This window comes from Ascaphus truei, chromosome 2 (genome assembly GCF_040206685.1).
Source record: "Ascaphus truei isolate aAscTru1 chromosome 2, aAscTru1.hap1, whole genome shotgun sequence".
NCBI lineage: Eukaryota > Metazoa > Chordata > Amphibia > Anura > Ascaphidae > Ascaphus > Ascaphus truei.
The window spans coordinates 208895662-208916936 of NC_134484.1; the positions used below are offsets into that span (position 1 = coordinate 208895662).

At 43.1% G+C, this 21275-nt stretch overlaps 1 protein-coding gene across 4 annotated transcripts in view; it reads left to right on the forward strand.

Annotated features, from left to right (window-relative positions):
- DROSHA (drosha ribonuclease III) overlaps positions 1–19311 on the forward strand; it is a 222659-nt gene extending 203348 nt beyond the window's left edge. For all 4 annotated transcript variants that reach the window (XM_075585898.1, XM_075585899.1, XM_075585900.1 and 1 more), the window contains 8 exons: positions 5726–5883; positions 9113–9218; positions 12150–12291; positions 14975–15057; positions 15955–16058; positions 16638–16730; positions 18414–18460; positions 18847–19311. In XM_075585898.1, coding sequence (XP_075442013.1) covers positions 5726–5883; positions 9113–9218; positions 12150–12291; positions 14975–15057; positions 15955–16058; positions 16638–16730; positions 18414–18460; positions 18847–18965 — 852 coding nt within the window. In that variant the 3' untranslated portion in view covers positions 18966–19311. The remainder of the gene's footprint in view (positions 1–5725; positions 5884–9112; positions 9219–12149; positions 12292–14974; positions 15058–15954; positions 16059–16637; positions 16731–18413; positions 18461–18846) is intronic.
- Positions 19312–21275: the final 1964 nt, after the last annotated feature.

The window sequence follows — 21275 nt, forward strand, 5'->3', positions numbered from 1 at the left end:
ATTCCTGGGAAGCAAGTCCTTGTTCTGAAGCCCACTGGTCAGAACAAATTAATGGCTGCCTGGTTTGGACTGCACACTGTTTTCAGGAGGATGAATGAGTGCAACCATGTTGTGCAGTTAGATGGACAGACAGGTAGAAATAGGACTTATCATATTAATATGCTTAAGGAATATTTTAAAGAGAGTGTGGTATCAGTGCTGTCTATTTGTAGCCCACAGATGGGGGACCCGGCGGCCAAAGCTGTGCCTGACATCCTAGGGGAATCTAGTCGGGGGGCACAGTGGAGCAGGTTGAGATAGGTTCCCAGCTCAGTGCATAGCAGAGTGTGCAGGCAAAGGCTATGCTAGAGCAGTATAGGGTTCTGTTAAAGGACAAGCTGGGCAGAACATATATCACAGATCATCCCATGGAGACTGGCGATCAGAGACCTCTGCATACGCATGCCTATCGCGTTTCAGCAGAGGTAAATTGCAGTATAGAGTGGGAAGTAGAGGAGATGCTGTCCCTAGTGGTAATTGTACCGCCTCAGAGCCCTTGGGTTTGTCCGGTAGTCCTGGTACCTTAGAAGGACGAAACCTTGCGATTATGTGTGGACTACCGGCAGCTCAATGCTTATACAGTGTCGGATGCTTATCCCATGCACCGAATGGATGAGCTCTTAGATGAGCTTGCGGGTGCAAAGTATTTGACCACTATGGCTTTGTCCAAAGGTTACTGGCAAATTCCTCTGACCCAGGAGGCTAGGGAAAGTCATCATTCACTACTCCAAGTGGCTTCTATGAGGTTTTAGTGATTCCATTTGGGATGAAGAATGACCCGGCTCCATTCCAACGCCTGGTCAATTGGTTACTGGAAGGGGTGCAGGGTTACGCAAGGGCATACCTTGACGATATTGCAGTGTTTAGCAGTTTGTGGGACAGTCACCTAGTACATGTAGCAGCAGTGCTGAGTAGTGTCAGGGAAGCAGGGCTGACCATGAAACCGACAGTGTCTGGTGGGTATGGCCGAAGTGTTGTACTTAGGGCACAGAGTTGGTGGTGAGCACCTTAAGCCAGAACCAGCCAAGGTAGAGACTATAGTGCAGTGGTCCGTTCCTTGAACAAAGAAGCAGATCATGGCTTTGCTAGGCTCCGCTGGCTATTATAGGAAATTTGAATAGATAAATAGTGATTAATGCGCTCCAGCGCTGGATCTAATGATGTAAACAATAATATGGACATGAAATATTGGGACTAGTCGGAGATAAATAAAGATGTAAAGTCCTTTTTGAGGGCCAATAATTCCCTGAAGATGAGGCTGTTGGTGAAGCCCCTATGAAATCCTCGTTGGGATGGTCCCTGGACTCACAGTATAGCAATAGTAAGTATAAATCCAAGAATACTCACATAATGTCCACATCAAACATGTTCCAAATCGCGTGCAGCCCAGTGGGGTAAATTCAATGTGAAGAAGAATACTGTCGCACAGCCAATAAGTAGGTCACCAAGGAATAAGCTGAAAAGATATGTCCTTTATTGATCCATAAAAACGAAGGAGAACACCTCCTACGCGTTTCGTGTATGGGAATACACTTTATCAATACTCCTTGATACTCTAACTCCTTGTTAGAAGACCCCGCAGGATTGCCACCAAGTCTACTCGGGTCCCGGACATGAAAGCCTCAGAGTTTGCCACGGTGTGAAAGCTATTTGGGCAGCGGAGTTAGCCTAAAGTACTCACATCCTGGGATGAATGGAGGTCATCGGACCACCATTTGCCCAGACTTTGAGGAGCCTAACTCCGCGGGTGGCTTCTGACTGACAAGTGGCAAAGGTGCCAGGTTGGCGCATGCCCTTGTCAGATTCCGAATCCGAGCTTACCTGTCTTAGATAGGCTGGTAGGATTTTTTCCCACGCTACCTCATGTATCAAGATACAAGCCAGTTCTCAAATGTTATTTTGTATTGTGTGTTCAAGACTTTATTTTACTTCTTATTTCACCTAGGGAAGTCCAGTTTTGTAGCCCATACCCTCAGTAAGTGTGTTTTCTTCTGTATTTTGTAATCCTCTTTGTATATGCCTGTTTCTATGGAATACATTACTATTTGTTTTACTATCTTGTTTTGCTCAGTGAATGATCCCACTAAACGGTGTAAATACATGGTCTCCCGTGACATACTCCAACTGCAAAAAACCCTTACATTAACCCCATACCTTATACCAGCGTTTCCCAAACTTTTTTTTCTGTGACCCTGTTATTTTTGAACTTCTCCTTCGTGACCCACTAAAAAATTTATCGCCTATAGGTAAAATAAAACAGTTATGAATGTCCATACAGATTTCATATATTCTCCCAATCCCCTCTATTCTCTCTCCCCCCCCCCCCCCCATTCTCTCTCTGACCTGCACAGAAGCACACAGTCACTGACCTACAGACACTCACACAGACAGACCAACACAGACAATGACCATGCACAGACACTGCTGGCCTGCACAGACACACACACAGTCACTGATACACACACACACACACACACACACAGCCACTGACACACACGCAGCCACTGACACATACACAGACACTGATACACACACACACACACAGACACTGATGCACACACACAGACACTGATACACACACACACACAGCTACTGACACACACGCAGCCACACAGAGACACTGATACACACACACACACACACATACACACACTGATACACAAACACACACACAGATACACACACACGCACTGATACACACACACAGACACTGATACTGATACACACACACACATACACTGATACTGATACACACACACTGATACACACACACACTGATACTGATACACACACACACACACTGATACACACACAGCCACTGATACAAACACACAGCCACTGATACACACACACACACACACACACACACACACAGACAGACACTGATACACACACACACACAGCCACTGATACACACACACACACACACACTCTCCCCTATACACCCACAGACACACACAGTGAATTACAGGCAGCGACGGATGTGAGTGACTGTAGGGGGGGCGGGGGAGAGAGGAAAGGACGGCGATCCAAGCAGGTGGCTCCACCGCCTCCCCCTGCCCGTCAGCGACTGCGCAGCTCCATTGCCCGCCCCCGTGCCCATCTCCCGCACCAACTGACTGGGTGGGTGGGAGACAGTGGGTGGGTGGGTGGCTGGGAGACGGTGACTTAGACAGTGACAGTGACTGGGTGGGTGGGAGACAGTGACTGGGTGACTGACTGGGGTGACAGTGACTGGGTGGGTGACAGTAATTGGGTGGGTGACAGTGACTGGGTGGGTAGGTGGGTGGGTGACAGTGACTGGGTGGGAGAGGGTGACTGGGTGACTGACTGGGTGGGTAGATGGGTGGGAGAGGGTGACTTGGTGACAGTGACTGGGTGGGTGACAGTGGGTGGGTGGGTGACAGTGACTGGGTGGGTGGGTGACAGTGACTGGGTGGGTGACAGTAACTGGGTGGGTGACAGTGACTGGGTGGGTGACAGGGACTGGGTGGGTAGGTGGGTGGGTGACATTGACTGGGTGACAGTGACTTAGTGGGTGGGAGACAGTTACTGGGTGTGAGAGTGACTGGGTGACAGTGACTTGACAGCGACTGGGTGACAGTGACTTGACAGTGACTGGGTGACAGTAACTGGGTTGGTGACAGTGACTGGGTGTGTGACAGTGACTGGGTGGGTGACAGTGACTGGGTGGATAGGTGGGTGGGTGACAGTGACTGGGTGACAGTGACTGGGTGACAGTGACTGGGTGGGAGACAGTTACTGGTGGGAGAGAGTGACTGGGTGACAGTGACTGGGTGGGTGACAGTGACTGGGTGACAGTGACTGGGTGGGTAATAGTGACTGGGTGGGTGACTTACCTTGCCGCCGGATGCTTTCCCCTGCTGCCCCCGATATCCCCGCGGCAGCTGCCCGGGATGGGAGGTGGGCTTGGGGACGTGGGAGGTGGGCTCGGGAGGGGGGGCATGGGAGGTGAGCTCAGGGGGAACGCGGGAAGCTGGCCGCGGGGGGAAGCAGGCCGCCGTAGGAGCTAGTACTTCCCCCTCCGTCCCACGTAACGTGCGGGCCGCAGTAGGAGCTAGTACTTCCCCCTCCGTCCCACGTAACGTGCGGGCCACAGAGGAGCTGGTACTTCCTCCTCCGTCCCACGTTGGGAGCGGGGGGGAGCCCCTGCTTGCCCTGCGCATGCGCGCGGGACCGCAGGGGAATCGCGCCAATTTTTTTTAACTTGAGCAGGGGGGGGCACCGCGCAGGTAGGGGGCACCACGCAGGGAGGGGGGCACCACGCAGGAGGGAGCACTGCGCATGGGAGGGGGGCACTGCGCGGCCAGACACGCTGCGACCCGGCAATTTTGGTTCCGTGGCCCGGTGCCGGGTCGCGACCCACCATTTGGGAAACGCTGCCTTATACAGTAATAAAGCATACCTTGGAAGGGGCCAGCGGCGGATCAGCTGCGGCGGAATGTCTGCCTGCGACCGAACGCCGGCGATGACACGTCCCATTCCAATCTTGAACACACAATACAAAATAACATTTGAGAACTGGCTTTTATCTTGATACATGAGGTTGACAACAAATAAGGACCACATGTCCCACCAATGTGCCCAATTATCACAAAAAGTAGACCTTACATATTTGTTTTTTTTATGGATTTCATAGAATCAGATAAGTTAAAACATTTTGTGTGCGTGTTCATAACCACAGCCCACCCTTTTTAATAGACCGACATATGGAGCTAACCTCTCCATCAGGTCTAAGAAAGTCCCAAAGGCTTATCAATATAACATGTAGTTACACGTTTAAAGCAGCAGTCTGCACTTCTAGATCTAGTGTTGCCCTTTCCAATGCTGTTTTTATTTTTTTTTCATCTGGTGCTTCGTGCAGAAGATGCAAGTTTTTAAACGAGTGCGTGCCTGGTAGGATAAAATGAGCTCCCCTCACAGCCCATTGAAATCTACAGTTACCATAGTAACCTCCAACAGTGGATTAATGAGAAATGTTTTAAGTGAAATTATGATTTTTACATGTGTATATATATATATTTGAAAGAGTAGGTCATGCTTAGGGGGCAAGCGTGCACAAGCAGACATGTTGGTGCTTTCTCTTCTATGTTCCACTGGAATAATACAGCTACATTATCCTATTTACAAATACTGTTGTATACGAAGTAAGAATTGATGTGTTATTTCTTTCAAGTTGAAGGTGTAGATATATTACTTTTTCTTTTGGAGCAATAAACTGAAATGAGTTTCATTTTTTTTTTGTTTTGCCTTTTCTTTCTACATATTATAATTGTGCCTGACTAATACTCACACAAAACAGTAAAGATAATTACGAGAACTGTATGTGCAGAATAGAAAGACGAGCTAAGCAGGGCTTTAGTCACATCATTAACAAAGTCTGTTTAGGAGAACAATAACTCCCAAATCATGGCAAACAAGTAATGTAGGTGATGTACAGAGATGCGAGGCAGACAGCAGAGAGAAATTGATTACCACTGTTGTGTCGAATTGATAAAACTGCAATGAATGCAGTCAATCTGACATTCTATTGCTATTTTGCTAAAGATAGACATGCTATGTTTATTTGCTACTGTATTCGAAGTAATACATTTAGATGTTTGAAATACACATAAATAAACCTGATACAATGTCTAAACATGCTCTCTTATTCGCCTCTTATCAGCTCCAGGAATCAAATTCTGACAGGCAACTGATTGAGACGTCCCCAGTACTGAAGAAGCTGACAGAGTTTGAAGAGGCAATTGGACTTGATTTTACACACATTCGACTTTTGGCTCGGGCTTTTACATTGCGAACAGTAGGATTCAACCACCTGACTTTGTAAGTAAAGATAGATTGGTATATTTCTTTATCTGGCATCTGCCGAGATGTAGAGTTATTGACATTTGCTGTACTGTGAACTCTGATCCTTCATATACATATGAGCTGCAAAAAAAGTGTGAACTGTGTCTTCAGCTTATTTACATTTGCATAGGATTAAGAAAAGTGTTTTAGGAGTTAAAACAGGTAGGTTGACATGAACTGTATACATTTAAAGATTTTCTGACAGCCAGAGGCCTCATACAAACTAGCTGATGTCTTGCATGGTGGGACTGAGTGACTTTCTGTACGGTGGAGGGTTTTTGTAACTTGTTTTACTCACTATAACTTGTTTTGTGTCTGGTTATAGCCACTATCAGCTTCCCATTTTTATAGCCAGTAACCAACATTACACTGATGAAATCCAAGGCATTGAAATAGCTTTTGTGAGTAGGTTAACTGGCTAGGCACTTAGGCTGCGAACCCGCTGCGGTCGGCGGGGCGCGCGGCCGCGAACCACCAGACCCTTGCCCGTGTGGTCCCTGCCCCCACTGCCTCCTTCCGACCGGGCTGACTACGTACTGTGACGCGTCAGCCGGCCGATACTGCAAGAATCTTGTGAATTTCGGCGTTGACGCGTCACGTGGTACGCGAGTCAGCCAATGGGGAGGAGGGGGAGAGACGGAGCTAGGTGGGAGGCGCCTCGGGCGGGGAGCAGGGAAGGAGCTGCGTGTTATTAAAGTGTGTGTGTATGTGTGTGTGTATGTGTGTATATGTGTGTGTGTATATGTATGTGTGTGGGGGGGTGGACGGCACCACGATCAGAGCCCTCCCTCCCACTCCCGCCCCACTCCCGCCCCCCTCCCTCTCCGGCTCCCTACAGACCGCATATCGCGGTCTGTGTCTGTCAACGCCCCGCCTGTCTGCAGTGTGGGCGCGCTGACTGAGGGAGCGGGGCCTTAGCTTTATTTATCCCAGGCTGTGCTGAAAAAGCTATGTAATGCGGCAGGCATAATCTTATATGGTTCCATGTTAAAATGGATAAGAAACAAAATGACACACTGTGAGTGTTTATTTGCCTGTAATTTCCCAGAATCCCTAGCTGCAGTGGAAGCATTATAGGCCAAGAGATAATGGTGATAAGCAGGGTTGCAGACCTGTCTTGAGACGTGAATGTGCTCACGTGGTATTTTTATTTGACATTTCACTAACAAAGGGTCGTCTTAATGTAGTTATTACCTGTATATAACCAGGCAGCCCATTAAGGCTGGAGGACAATAAGTGGTTTGTATGATAGAGAAGACGCACAAAGTAGTAGTATTTAAAATGTAACCCCTTGCCTGTTGAGGCAGTTTACCTGTGCATAGCCAAGGGAATTTTAAGATTTTTGCAATCACATTTTTAAACAGTGATTTGTATGTCTATTTTGTGGTATATCTTAATAACCCATACAGCTTCATTAGGTGTTGGTGCCAAATACATATTTGGTCATGCGACTTTAGCAATTTCATTAACATGGAAAAAAAAATTGGTATTTTTTTTTTATTGTTTGCAAAACAGCATATAATATGCTACATTTTGTCTGAGTGGGCTATATTTCACATTGTATAACCCATCATTTTGTCTACTTTAAGAAAATAGACACCCAATATATTTCCTTTTTATGTAGTTAATGTTTTTATATGAGAACAGTGTGGTAGGCCCCAAAGTAGCATTTAGTTGAGTTGATTTTGACGAGCCACTACTTTGTCATGTAATTGCAGTAAATTCACCCAGACGTGACTTGTATTTTCTAAAAGCAGAAACAAAACTATCATGTGATGGGTCACTTAACCGTCATACATGGGCTGGCTCTAAAGATTGCTCCATGTACATCATGTGTTCTGGGATTGATTTTCACAAGTCCCCTCACCCGTCTCCACCCCCTCGACCTCCCCCCCCATCTCCACTCCATACCCCTGCTCACCCCCCCCCCCCCCCCCCCACCACCACCACCTCCCCAGAGTGAAAAAACAAGACTGGGCTCTTCTCCCTCAACTTCAAATTCCCCCCCTCTGACTGGGGGGTGGAAAAAGAAATCATTGATGGTCAGGGTGGTAAGAGGGACTCTCTCCAACAGAACTTCCCTCACTGATTTACATCGCTGTTTTTGTTCTATGGAGAGTATCATCATTACTATTATGAGTCTTTCCCAAAGTTTCTTATTTTTCTGTAGCACATAGAGGATGTTACCATGAATAAATGTTTGGCACTGGCTATATTAAATCAAATCTAAACAAATGCCTTATACTGTATTTGCTGTTTTTGTTATTTTAGCTCTTGGACCCTGTTTAAGTTTGGTTCCATCAAATAATGAATACAATTAAATACTGTACATGTCGCATGGCTATGAATAGCCAATCCCCGGAAGCTCTTATAGCGCCTTTATGACGTACTAGAACCCTGTACATGAAGAAATTCAGCTTTTTTTAAGTCCCAGACCTATATCAAGATCATGCCTGCACCTTGTATTACAGGGATATATTTTAGTACAAGGATGCTAAACGTTACAACTTGTTCTGTAATAAGAGGTATAAATGCAATTGTATAAAATCGTGGCAAAAACGTTTTTGGGTCTTACAAAGTTAATAATTTGGACCTGCTATATACAGCACCATTATGTGCCCAACTCTCTAGGTCAGGGGTGGCCAACTCTAGTCCTCAAGAGCTACCAACAGGTCAGGGTTTCAGGATATTCCTGGTTCAGCACAGGTGGTGCAGTCTTCAACTGATCCACTGATGGATCCACCTGTGCTGAAGTAGTGATATCCTGAAAACCTGATCTGTTGATTGCTCTTGAGGGCTGGAGTTGGCTACCCCTGCTGTAAGTCATCATGTCTATACATTGTCATGAGAAAGTGTAACAAACCGCTTACTGACTTTATTCTTCAACGTGTACACTTGGGGGATATGAATGATTGGCTATGCTAATGATTCCACATAAAGAGCCATATACTCGGGCTTCTCCTGTACATTTTATTTTCTTTGGTCCGTGCGGACTCTCTAAACCTTAACTCATTCTCTTTGGCCCTCCTTCGTTTTTATGATGGTCCTTCAGGCATTTGATGCACCTCATTTATTTGTTTCCTCAGTGAATACCCCCAGCAAAAACCTCTTCTGTAAATGTCTCTTTATTTTATATTGTCATTCTCCGAGTGATTATTGATCCCTCTGTATCATGGTTTATTTTTCGCCTTTATCTTCCCTCCAGAGGCCACAATCAGAGGATGGAGTTCCTGGGTGACTCTATAATGCAGATGGTCGCCACAGAGTACTTATTCATACATTTCCCTGATCACCATGAGGGCCACTTAACGGTGAGAGCCACATAAATCACGCTCCGAGAAGGCAGGCTTCACAGGCGGAGTGGGGCATTTAGTGAATTATTCTGCTTTTGATGAATAACTAGGTACTCAGTCGCCACGGCTCCTTGCAGGAGATTTGTGGGTTTTTAAAAAATATGTGGCATGGCATGGTGATTTATGAGCCTGATGCTTCATGCTTTTTTTGTTTCCTCAGCTTGACAAATCAATAATGTAATCAGTGATGAGCTCTATGCCTCAATAGTGGCACCGGTGCTTGCTTAACAGATAGGGGCATTAAAGCTCTTTACATGGTTGATTTATGCCATGGTAGATGCCTTTTTTTGCATGCTGCAAACTTGATTAAAGTTTCTGATTGTAATAGTGGAAATTTATTTTGATATATATTTTGATATATATATATATATATATATATATATATATATATATATATATATATCATATTTATTAAGACGTGCAACTCCATGAGACATATTCCCATGCTGAAAAACACCTTGCGCTCCAATCACTTGAATAGATTGTAAGGTGTCTCATGGCAGAGGACAGCTTAGTAAATATGGCCTTTATTCCTTTTCCAGGCTGCAACCATATTTAAGGCATTAGGGATATTACTCCGTGACGCCCGAACCTCTTGTTAACAGTGATGCCATCGATCATCCTATTTTTAAATAGGCATACTATAGCCAGAATCACAACTGCTGGGAATACCTTTTTACATGACTATAATACAAAATGAGTATATTGCTCAGATATGACCTGGAAATTATGGAACAAAAATGTGTTGGTATTCCATTTTTAAACACGGATTTATGTGGCCTTGAAGCCTTCACAGTATAAACATTGTATGTGGTGTATATTGAAGTCACCCAGTTCCAAAATCGCCTCCATGGTTCATTGATATTTTGTTTTGGAAACTACCTTAAGGTTTGTTGTCCCATGTCACAAATCCACCAGCAGTTTTCAGTTTGGGAGAAATAATGATATAAAATATAGGCGTCCCAGTAATTTGCATATGAAGATTCCCTCTAACAAGCCATATCACTGATATTTCTGCAGCTTTCGAATCACTGCAGCATTCATATCCCATTTACATTTATTTCCCATTAACTGGCCTCTAATAAATGCAGCATGTATTGTGTGCTCAATGAAGTCTTAGTAGTGCCTATATTTCAACAAATATTAATCCTTACACTGCTAAATTTCAGCGGTACTAGAATGCCACCAAACTTCTGTGATCGCGGCTTTGCTTGAGGTAGAGATAATGTGGCCGTGGCCAGGCCCGCAACAACACAAACGGGCTCCCTCTACAAACCAGGCAAAAATATCATGATGTTCCCTGAAGGTCATAATGGCTCCTACAGTGTGGGAACACCATTAGGTAGTCTAAAGGTTTAACATATGCTACACCAGAGGTTCTCAACTCCAGTCTTCAAGCTCTCCCCAAAAGGTCAGATTCTAAGGATATCACAGCTTCAGCACAGATGGCTTAATCAGAGGCTCTAAGAATGAGCCTCTGATTGAGCCACCTTTATCTGAGGCAGGGACTGATTGAGCCACCTGTGGGCAGGAGGGGGGGGGGGGGGGTCTTGAGAACTGTAGTTGAGGAACTCCTGTTCTACGTGTTGATAAAAAGGTACTGTAGGAATAGTGAGAGGTTGGACACCAGGCTTAAATGGAACTACAAGTGAACTATTGAATTCCAGTGTTTGTGACTCTGGGGGTCCCAATTGCTCAAATTTAGCGCTCTCAGGAACCAGGTATTATATCATCAAAAAGTGTCTGGACTGCATTGCATTACAAAAGGCAATTCTCTAGGTAAACCCACGTTCCTATAACATGAGCCACAGTCCTAACATTACAAGCATGACAGTGACCAAACATAAGTCTTCACAGATCAGACTGATGGGTCAGTCACTACCACAACTTTGCCTTGTTACTTGAGGGAGCATTTTATATTTGTATATTAATGAAAAGGAGAACTGGGTACATTACAATTGATAAACATACAGACACCCAACAAGCTCTGAAAAACCCCTAACATTACCACATAATAAATAAATATGTGTGTATATATATACTAGCACTCCTTTTGACACACACACTATATATATATATATATATATATATATATATATATATATAGTGTGTGTGTCAAAAGGAGTGCTAGTGGGCGTGGCTAAATGTATACAACAAAAAACAGACCAGGCGTCTTAAGCCTGCTGCCACTTACAAGGCATGACCGTAGCAGGTCCTAACACTCCCTGAGTTAATGCCTTGAAAGTGGCAGCAGGCTTAAGATGCTTTGGTCAAATGGTTAAACTAAAGGACCTTTTTTCAAGAGAATATAGTATTGCACTGTGTATTTTTGTCACATTGAAAGCAGCTTTGGGCATCTTTGTCTGTTTTTTGTTATATACATTACAGTTGAACCATAATAAATTGCTCTGGTAAACTATGACCAACTTAATCAAGATCTGTAAATGGTAGTTGTTTATTATTTTTTATCTGTCTTAAACTTTCCTTTTTCTTAGATGCCTTAATCCATCAAAAATAGCTATAAAAAAAAGTGACAGTTTAAGCACCGCAGCAAATGGTGTTCAGAAATAGTTAAAGGTACACCATACCAAAAGCACTCAAAGTTTGAACAAAAATGAGCCAGTCAGCAAGAACAAGAATTTAAGCCAAGAATCATGCATAAATTAAGTAAAATGCTAATACTTTAAAATCCCAGATTGAAACACATGGGTTGTTAGTACTTTTGTTTTGGCTTGAAGAGTAGAATTTGTTTGAGTTATGAAGACACATACCTACTCTAAAGAACAATAAAAGCTCATCTTAAGTGGTCTCATTTTTTAAGATGTCAGAATGTTGGATTCTGTTGATTTTTTTTGGTCTCTTCATTATCCAGTTCTCTTTGTTTTGCAGCTGCTGCGCAGTTCATTGGTGAACAACAGAACACAGGCCAAGGTAGCAGAGGAGCTAGGCATGCAAGAGTTTGCCATCACCAATGATAAAACTAAGAGACCTGTGGCTCTCCGAACCAAGACTTTGGCTGACCTACTAGAATGTATGTATCGACCTTGCCAAGGCATAGTGAAACAGGAAACTTCCACAAATGTTACATACAGAGAACAAACAGATGTTCTCATCAGTGAGAAAGCATCTGTGTGCTGAAAGCGCAGTAGCGCTTAATCATAAACAATATATATTTTACACTTCTCATAATGAGTTCCTTTCATTGCTATATTTAAGTAATAATCCCCGAAGAACAGGGCATTACTGGCCAATAATGCCCTGGCTGGAAGAGATGAAGGCGCGACGCGAAGCCGAGGGACTTTAATCCAGCCAGGGCATTATTGGGCAGTAAAGCCCTATTCTGAGGGGATTATTACTATTATAGGCTAAATGTAGGCTTTTTTTCATAAAAAATAGACACTTTTGTAAAGATATATAACTCGGAACTACGCTGATGCACCTGTGTAGGAAAAAGAAGTAAAGTAGCAAATGAGAGGGGAGAGAGGTGGAGGGGGAGAAGAGACGTGAGGGGGGGGGAGAAGAGACGTGAGGGGGGGGGAGAAGAGACGTGAGGGGGGGGAGAAGAGACGTGAGGGGGGGGAGAAGAGACGTGAGGGGGGGGAGAAGAGACGTGAGGGGGGGGGAGAAGAGACGTGAGGGGGAGGGGAGAAGAGACGTGAGGGGGGGAGAAGAGACGTGAGGGGGGGATAGAGATGAGGGGGGAGAAGAGTGGTGAGGGGGCAAGGGAGGAGGAGAGGCAAGGGTGGGGGAGAAGAGATAGGTGAGTGGGGATTGAGGGAGGTGGTGGAGGAGGGGAGAGGTGAGGGGCAGTGAGGTGAGGGGGGGAAGCGAGGTGATGGGGGAGCGAGCGCGAGGAGAGAGGAGGGGGGAGAAAAGCGAGAGGGGAGGGGCAGAGGTGATGGGTAGGGGGAGGTGTTGAGGGGGGAAAGGGATGAGAAGTGGGGGGGAGAAGAGGGGAGGTGTTGAGGGGGTTAAGGGATGAGAAGTGGGGGGGAGAAGAGGGGAGGGGGAGAGGTGGGTGAAGGGGAGAATGGGAAGAGAAGTGGGGGGGGGCAGTGATTTTAACTACAAATTAAAAAAAAATGACCTTAGCAAAAGCTATGCAAGTGGTGGAAGAAATATTACTTTGTTGCAAGTAACAAAGTTACTATTTGGGACCCGCCAGCTTCTGACAGCAATAGCAGAGGAGGGAGGTGGGGGAGAGTCAGAGAGCCTGCATGTGCTGTGTGGGAATGCCTGCATGTGCTGTGAGAGAGCCTGTGTTGCCGTGCTGTGAGAGGAGAGGAACAGAGATGCCGCGCTCCCCCTGCATCTCTGAAAGATGAGTTGGCAGGGTGCCAAAAATTCCGGCCATTACTGATTGAATAATGCCCGGAATTCCAACCAATCAGAGGGCAGGGATTTCAGTAATGCCCAGAATTTTACTGCTTTAGCCTATAATCATTAATATATAGAATTGAATTCGATAATTCAATTATAGAATTACTATAATTGTAAGCTTCATTTGGTAATCGTGTTTAGGTGGACCCAGAAAGCCTTCTATAAGAGCATGGTCATTTACTTACTCTTTGCAACAAGCTTTGGGGCATGCTAAAAAAAAACTATGAAACATATATTGAAATCTAAAACACATTTTAAAAATGATAGACAAGATATCATGATATGTACGCTACTTGATTGCTTCCACGTGATTGGAAATGCCATACAGTATATATGTTTGGTAATGGATCTGGACCTAAAGGAAATGTTACGGGTTTCCTTACAAAGTTTTGAAACGCGAAGTACTGTAGTGGACAAATAACGGACATGTTCTATTTTCAAGTCATCGCTTTTAATTTAACCAAAAAAAGCATGTTTCATCCATCAAACTGTGACAGAACCATGTTTGTGATATAATTAATGATGGAATGGTAAACACGTTGCTTCTTTAAGATAATTTTATACAATGAGCATACGTGTATTTCCTCAGTTCTGTGCACTCTGTCCAATTACAGACTGTGTCCCTGTTTTCTATATCGTATCTTGATAATGCATATGGTTGGTGACATTTTGCAGCCATCTGGTTCATGACACTAGGTACATCTGAGTCTTTGTAATGTTCCTAAATTATTTTGACCAATATGACATAGGATATTGGCTATTCCAGTTGCTGGTAACTGCATGTTAGGCGTTGCCGTGTTAGTGGTCATTGTAGCCAGTTGCACACTGAGGTGCCCGCAGTTAAGTAATCAGAGAGATTAAATTATACATTTACACTTGGCATCAAAAACTTTAGATTCTTCTTTGTCTATTATGTAACTAATTATTATCTATGTGATGAATGTTTGCTAGAGTCTTAATCGGTGCATCTACCCGTCTCCATGTGAAGTGAAAGCAGAGTGTTTAAAAATAAATAGACCGTGTTATGAAATGAGTAGTTGTGTATTTCAGGACAAGTAATGCATTGATGACTTGTATAAATACAATATATAATGTTACAGTGCATCCCAACTTTGGAAAATAAGTGTTCCCATCTCCAGTCGCCAATTTATTCCATACCCTTAACGACCTGGTTATTGCTTTCAGAGGTTATATCTATCTAACCACGCCATTCCTCAACAACTAAATTCCATATAGAAAAAGGTTACTTCTATGTTTTGCTAATTTCTTGTTTTAAGGTTTGTGAGCGAGCTGGAACACCATGTAAAATATTAACCAGTCTGTTTTATTTGTAGCCTTCATTGCTGCACTTTATATTGACAAGGACTTGGAATACGTTTACACATTTATGAATGTGTGCTTCTTTCCACGACTGAAGGTAAATGGTCTTTCTTTTTAGCTTCTACAGGCCTAGCTGTTTCCAATTCCCTCATCTGAAAATGTGGTGGAATTCTTTGTTAATCTTTTCAGTGCTCGTGTCTGCAGCATATTGTTTTTCCCTTTTCCCATCATACACTAAACGGTTATCCACCAGCTTCTGTGTGAACGTCACAGAAATACAATTACTGGTTTATTTTTAAGCCCCTTAGAAATCTTTTGAAATACCCCATAGGTATTAATACTGTAAGTTACTGGCTGGAATCACTATTCAGAGAAAGTAGACCGAGAAATGTTGCTTTAAGCAACCAGGGTGCCGCGGCCCCAAGGAATAAAACTCAGCTGGCTGCTCAGCGGGTGCATCCTGTGCTGTCTGGAAACAGAGGCTGCGTTCCGCCTCACGTCTCAACCGGGAAGATGAGAGAGGGGAGCCTCTTCATTTCCATGCAGCACAGCACTGCACCTGCTGAGCAGCTGACATGTGTGTGTACCAGAGTTTAAGCAAGGAGGGGATGTGTGGTCTGAAGAGCAGGACTGTCTTTTTAGAAAATTCCTTCAGGATGCCCTTGCTCGAGAACGGTTTAGAGCACTGGCTTAAAGGAAAACATGGTGAAGTACCGTTCTTGCGTAGTAGACAGATGGAACAGTCTCTCGACAGGTTGTGATGGGTAGTAAAGGAAATTACTCAAAAGATGCTTCAAAGAGTGTGAATGTCAGGACAAAAGGCAAGGATTAAATGGTATCTAATGTTTAACAGCATCCAGGAAAATGTGCAGACAAGTTTAACCAAGTGAAACATATATATTTTTTTTTTTATCCCATTTTTATATTTCTGTGTTACCTGATACTAAGTTGAAAGTTTCATCTGTATAACAAGCATTTGGTGCATTTAATGTAGGAGTTCATTCTAAATCAAGATTGGAATGATCCCAAATCCCAGCTTCAGCAGTGCTGCCTGACCCTACGAACGGAAGGGAAAGAACCAGATATTCCTCTGTACAAGTAAGACCTAGCCCCAAATGCCGCATATTCGTATTACTGTCTGATGGTTCTTGCCTATGCATTATTGTCTTTAAAGTTGTCGTTGTATGTGACACTTTTCCCCAGCAGTATGTGTCACAATATTGCAGGATAATGTATTTTTTATTTGTATACTGCCAGCAAGTGTACACCACATTTTACATAAATATTATACAAGACCTAGTACAGGGAAGAATAATACAAATAAGGGCGTAATATGAAAAGTATGTATGTATAGCTTTCTTTATATAGCACCATTTATGTACATAGCGCTTCACAGCAGTAATATACGTGTCACTCCTATAAATAAATGATACAAATAACACATGATGGGAAGAAGTGTTTTCAGACATAAAACTGACATTTAAAAAAAGGAGTCCCTGCCTCGAAGAGCTCACAATCTTAATTCATGAAACATTAAGGACAAATAGTCCCTTGCCCAAACAAGTTACAATCTAGCTGGTGTGTTGGGCCACATGCAGAGACAAAAGGCTCATAATATGGAGCGAGGGGAAAGAGTGTCTGATGTGGGAAATCCAAAGCAGCTTGTTTCTGTTTCAGGACTTTACAAACAGTGGGGCCTTCCCATGCAAGAACTTACACAGTCGCAGTCTATTTCAAAGGTGGAAGAATTGGCTGTGGTAAAGGACCAAGGTAACTGAAAGCTGTTTTTCTTTACACTAATTAAAGTTAAGAACGTTTATTTAAAAAAAAAAAAAAAAAAAAGGAGCAAAAACAGTCAATTGGAGTTTTAGCACTCAAAAATATTACCAGAAAAAAAATAAAACATTTTGAACATTTGTATGGACATTGCATTGGCTTTTTTTGCTTATTGCAAAATGGTTTTGCTGATTGCTAATGGGGGAGCTTCCTAGAATGAGTTCCCTAATGAGGCCCTAATATTACATGATGTAATACAATAAAAACAGATTACTCTGGATGAAACTTTGCATGCCGCCTGGTAATCTTTCAATTTGCTAATTTATATAATTTTTTTTAAAGTAGCCATCTCAAACATCAATGAGTTATTTGTGAAAAACACTGGGCTATGATCTTATGTTTAAATCCCCTCCACTTAAGATCCACTAAATGACACAATAGCATTGCTCTTGCTTGCAATCTCAGCAGTAATTTGCAAAATTGCGCACGGATCGTCCATGCCAGGGGGGCGCAAACTTTTTTCCCTGCCGCCGGCCCTCACCTCCGCACCCCCGCTTCGGCGTCATGACGTCACGTTGCTATGGGGACGCGTGTGAGAAGCCACCGGAGCCAAGGTAAGTTAGGTTTACAGAGGCCCTGCAGCTCCTCCGGCACTTGATTTAAGTGCCTTCGGGAAAGCGCCCTTGGTCTCTGTAAACCCCGCGCCCCCCGCATTACTCCATGCCATACATGCATACAAACAAAACCGTATGCATTCCTCAAATAATATACATGAAGGAAAGGTTAATAGACAATCAATGTTACATCCCCTAGGAACTGTCAGTCTGTGCCAGAATTTTTCTCACCATCCTGAAAGAATATTATTAGTAAGGATCCTGCATGTGCTCATTTTTGTGCAGATTAAAGGAGGAGGGGGCGGGGGAGGGGGGCTACCTGTCATGCCAGAATGATGAGCAGGTAATTATGTGGAGATCTCCATTCAGCGGTTTTGTGAACAAAGGTATCTGCAGAGCAGGTTTGTTTGTTTCAAAGATTTTATTCTGCAAGTATTTCATTTGAATGCTGAAACTTGCTTGTTCAATGGAATAAATGCATTTAATCAGACACAAGTAAAATTAGAAAATTATGTGTAGTTGTGCATTAATCTTGTACAAAATTTCAATGATCTATTTAAAAAAAATAAGAATCAGATTTTGAAAAGTTTTAACTGACCACAGTTGAAAGTAGTAAAGATGTCTTAGCAGCGATTGTGCAAGTCTGCACACGCTCTTCTCACAGGACTTTTTTTTCCCACTCATGGTTGTATTTTTGTACAAACTAGGAGTTAATACAGGCCCCCATGTCCTCATCCGTTTGTGTTCGCATTGGCAGGGCCTTCACGGCATAAATTTTGGCCACTTAGTTTTGATTTTTTTATTAGGTACATTCTTACTATTATTTATTTATTTTTTAATATTACTGCATGTTTTTAGGATAAAGAAACTCAGGGCTGCAAAATAAGTTTGGACGTCTGCAGCAATCACGAACCAACGTTTCAATGTGTTTTTTATAAAGACCCTGAAGAAATACTGCGTATCTCATTCTCATTTTCCTGTCTTATTGCCGCTTAAAAGGATTTAAGAGCTCTGTTAAAGCTAATGGTGGTAATTAGGTTAATTGGAGCTTTTTTTCTTGCAGTATTCAGCAAGCTGAAATGGGAGCTGCAATGGATGCTCTGGATAAGTGTAAGATATTTTTTTTGCCCTGTTCTGTATATTTCTTTTTATCTTTTCTCTCTTTTTTTCCTTTTAAACCCTCTCAGTGCTCATTTAAAATGTGCTTCAAGCAGTTTAATCTCTGAAGAGTTATTGACAGGATCTTAGTTTTATAAGATTGAATGCTAACTACTTCTGCAACTATGACATAAGAAAATCTATCCCAGACCTGTAGAGACTGCAAACAAATCATATTTTCTCTGACAAAATATACATACTCCATGATATCTGTATTTTTACGAGGTGAAGCCCGTGCAACAGCTTTTACATTTCTTCAAGTTTTAAACATTTTTCCCTACACAGAGCAGTGTGTAAGAAACAGAACACAAGTAATCTCATTCTTCTTCTTACACCAGATAACTTCCCCCAGATGGCTTATCAGAAGCGCTTTATCGAACGGAAGTACAAGCAAGAGTTGGAAGAAATGAGGTTGGAGAAGGAGCACCAGGATTGCACAGAAGATGTGAGAAAATAAAGCCTGTCATTCTTACACTATCCAACTCCCTAGGGACTGTTCTCATGCAACCTGATCCTGCCTGTACGCATTTACTTATAAACATCCTGCTGTGTCCAGTGATGGCTAATAGAAAATCATGGATCTTTTGTTTTGTTTCTTAAGTATATGCGTCACTTCTTTTCTTTTTTTTTTTTTTCTCTCTCTCTAGTATTTGTCTATTTTAGTGACTTTTATCTTTAGCTTATTTTACTTAAATTATGTTTAAGAACGCGTGTGCTTAAATTATTTTGTTTTTATTGCATTGGTTTTATCAACAACAAAAAACCCTTGTTTCAGTGTATCAATAAAGTGAATATTTCAGATTCTTTTTATAATGGGGAAGAAGCTGTTTTTCTTTGATTTAGATTTTCCTGGTTTTTTTCTCCCTGTGTCATTGTTGTAAATGTCACACAATATGCATTATTATGAACAAATGTCCTTGTTTTTAACCTCTCTCATATTATCTCTTATTTGTATGGCTCTAGCATACATTGTACATAAAGAATACATATAAGTTAAGACAAACTGCGAATAGGAAGGAGGTCTCTGCTTCGAAGAGTTTACAAACTAAAAAAGTTGGAAGACATGATGAGTAACGCATGTGTTGGGGGGGGGGGGTCAACCTGGGTTTAGCTATCGGCTTTGGGCCCCAGAGTATGTCCTACGATGTAAGTAAAAGAGAAGTCAGAGTGTTTGATAAACCTGCTTGAAAAAGTGTGTGTTTGGGGAACTTTTGTATGTATGATGGAGGAGACTCTGATCGTGCGTGGTAGAGAATCTCAAAGTTGGAGTGCAGCACACAAGAAGTCTGAGCCAGGAGGGAGGAAGGAAAGAGGAAGGTGGAGAGATGTAGATCACAAGCCCATTGCATGTGGGCGAGTACTAAGATATGCCGTTAGAAATATGGAGGAGCGGTGCTATGCATCGCTTTTGTAGAGATGGTTAGCCAATGTTATGATTTGCATAGTGGCACAGCATAGGAAGAGCAGGGTGAGTAAGGTAAAAAAAACTGTAGAGGGCAGAGGGGGTGGAGAGAAGCAGGTTGCACTAATCCAGTTATGAGTTAACCTGAATTTTGGTGGCTTGTTTAGTGAAGAAGGGGCATATTTTAGCAATATAGCGGAGGTGAACTTATCCAGATTTGGTGAAGTGCTAGGAAAACACTGTCATGGGAGACCAGGCATTTACACCTTTTATACCAGGATCATAATCACTGAGCAAAACCAAATAGTAAAACGAATTGTCATTTATTCCATTGAAACAGACGTACACACAGTGGATTACAAAATACAAGAGAAAGACATACTTACTGGGGTCTGGGGGAAAACTAGACTTTTCTAACTTCTACAGTCCATAAAACAAAGTTTGTAGTTGACTGGAACTTTGCCCCAAATGTCCTGGAATTCAAATCGGCATGAAGTTCCTGATGCCACCGCGGTATCTGTGCCGGAGACACCGAAATCCATTGACCAGGAGATATCACCAAACGTCCTGGTACTCTTTTTGGCTTGCTATCCCAGCCGCGACCGCTATGTTCTATTCTGAAAACTTGGCCCCGAAAAAAGTGGGACTTGGAACATTTCTCACCTTTAATTTTCGGAAGCCGGCTCGCGTCTATTTTTCCAAGAGCATCTTTTGGTGGTTTCAAATGTGCTGCTGCTGTCTTGGCGTTCGAAATCTTAGAGAATCTCAACATCGAATTGGCTGCTGGGTATCTTATAGTATTTTGGAGTTCATTCCACCATACTACAGCCAATCCCAGCGAGGGAACTTTCCAGCCAGCCAATCAGATGGCCGCCAGTCTTCTGCAGCCGGGTATGCAGAGCTTCTGAATTAAACAAGGGCATGCGCGAGTTTGCCATCTTAGCCACTTGTTTGCAGAAGCCACCCGCGGGGCTTGGTGCCTCCAGGTCTGGGAAGGCAAATGCTAGCTGTTCCGGCTTGCATTGATCCCAGGACGTGGGTACTTCACCTAGCCATCCTGCCCAAATGTTCTCCACACCTCTGGCAGCATCTGTGGCTTTCAAGTCCGGACCTCGAGTAGACACAGTGGCACCACATAATACATTTTAAACATACCTGTTTAATAAAATATACTTTACACTTTTATTCCGTCTGTCATTTGGCTATGAGGGGTAGAATGGTTCTCTTTACTTTTATTCCCACTAGCCATATCCCTCACCCACTGCAAACCTGACTTAGACTTTAAAACCCTCGTAGCCCTATGGGCTATTAAACATTTATGAAACAAAATATTTTTCCCCATAAGTCCCCAAGTAGAATGAAAAG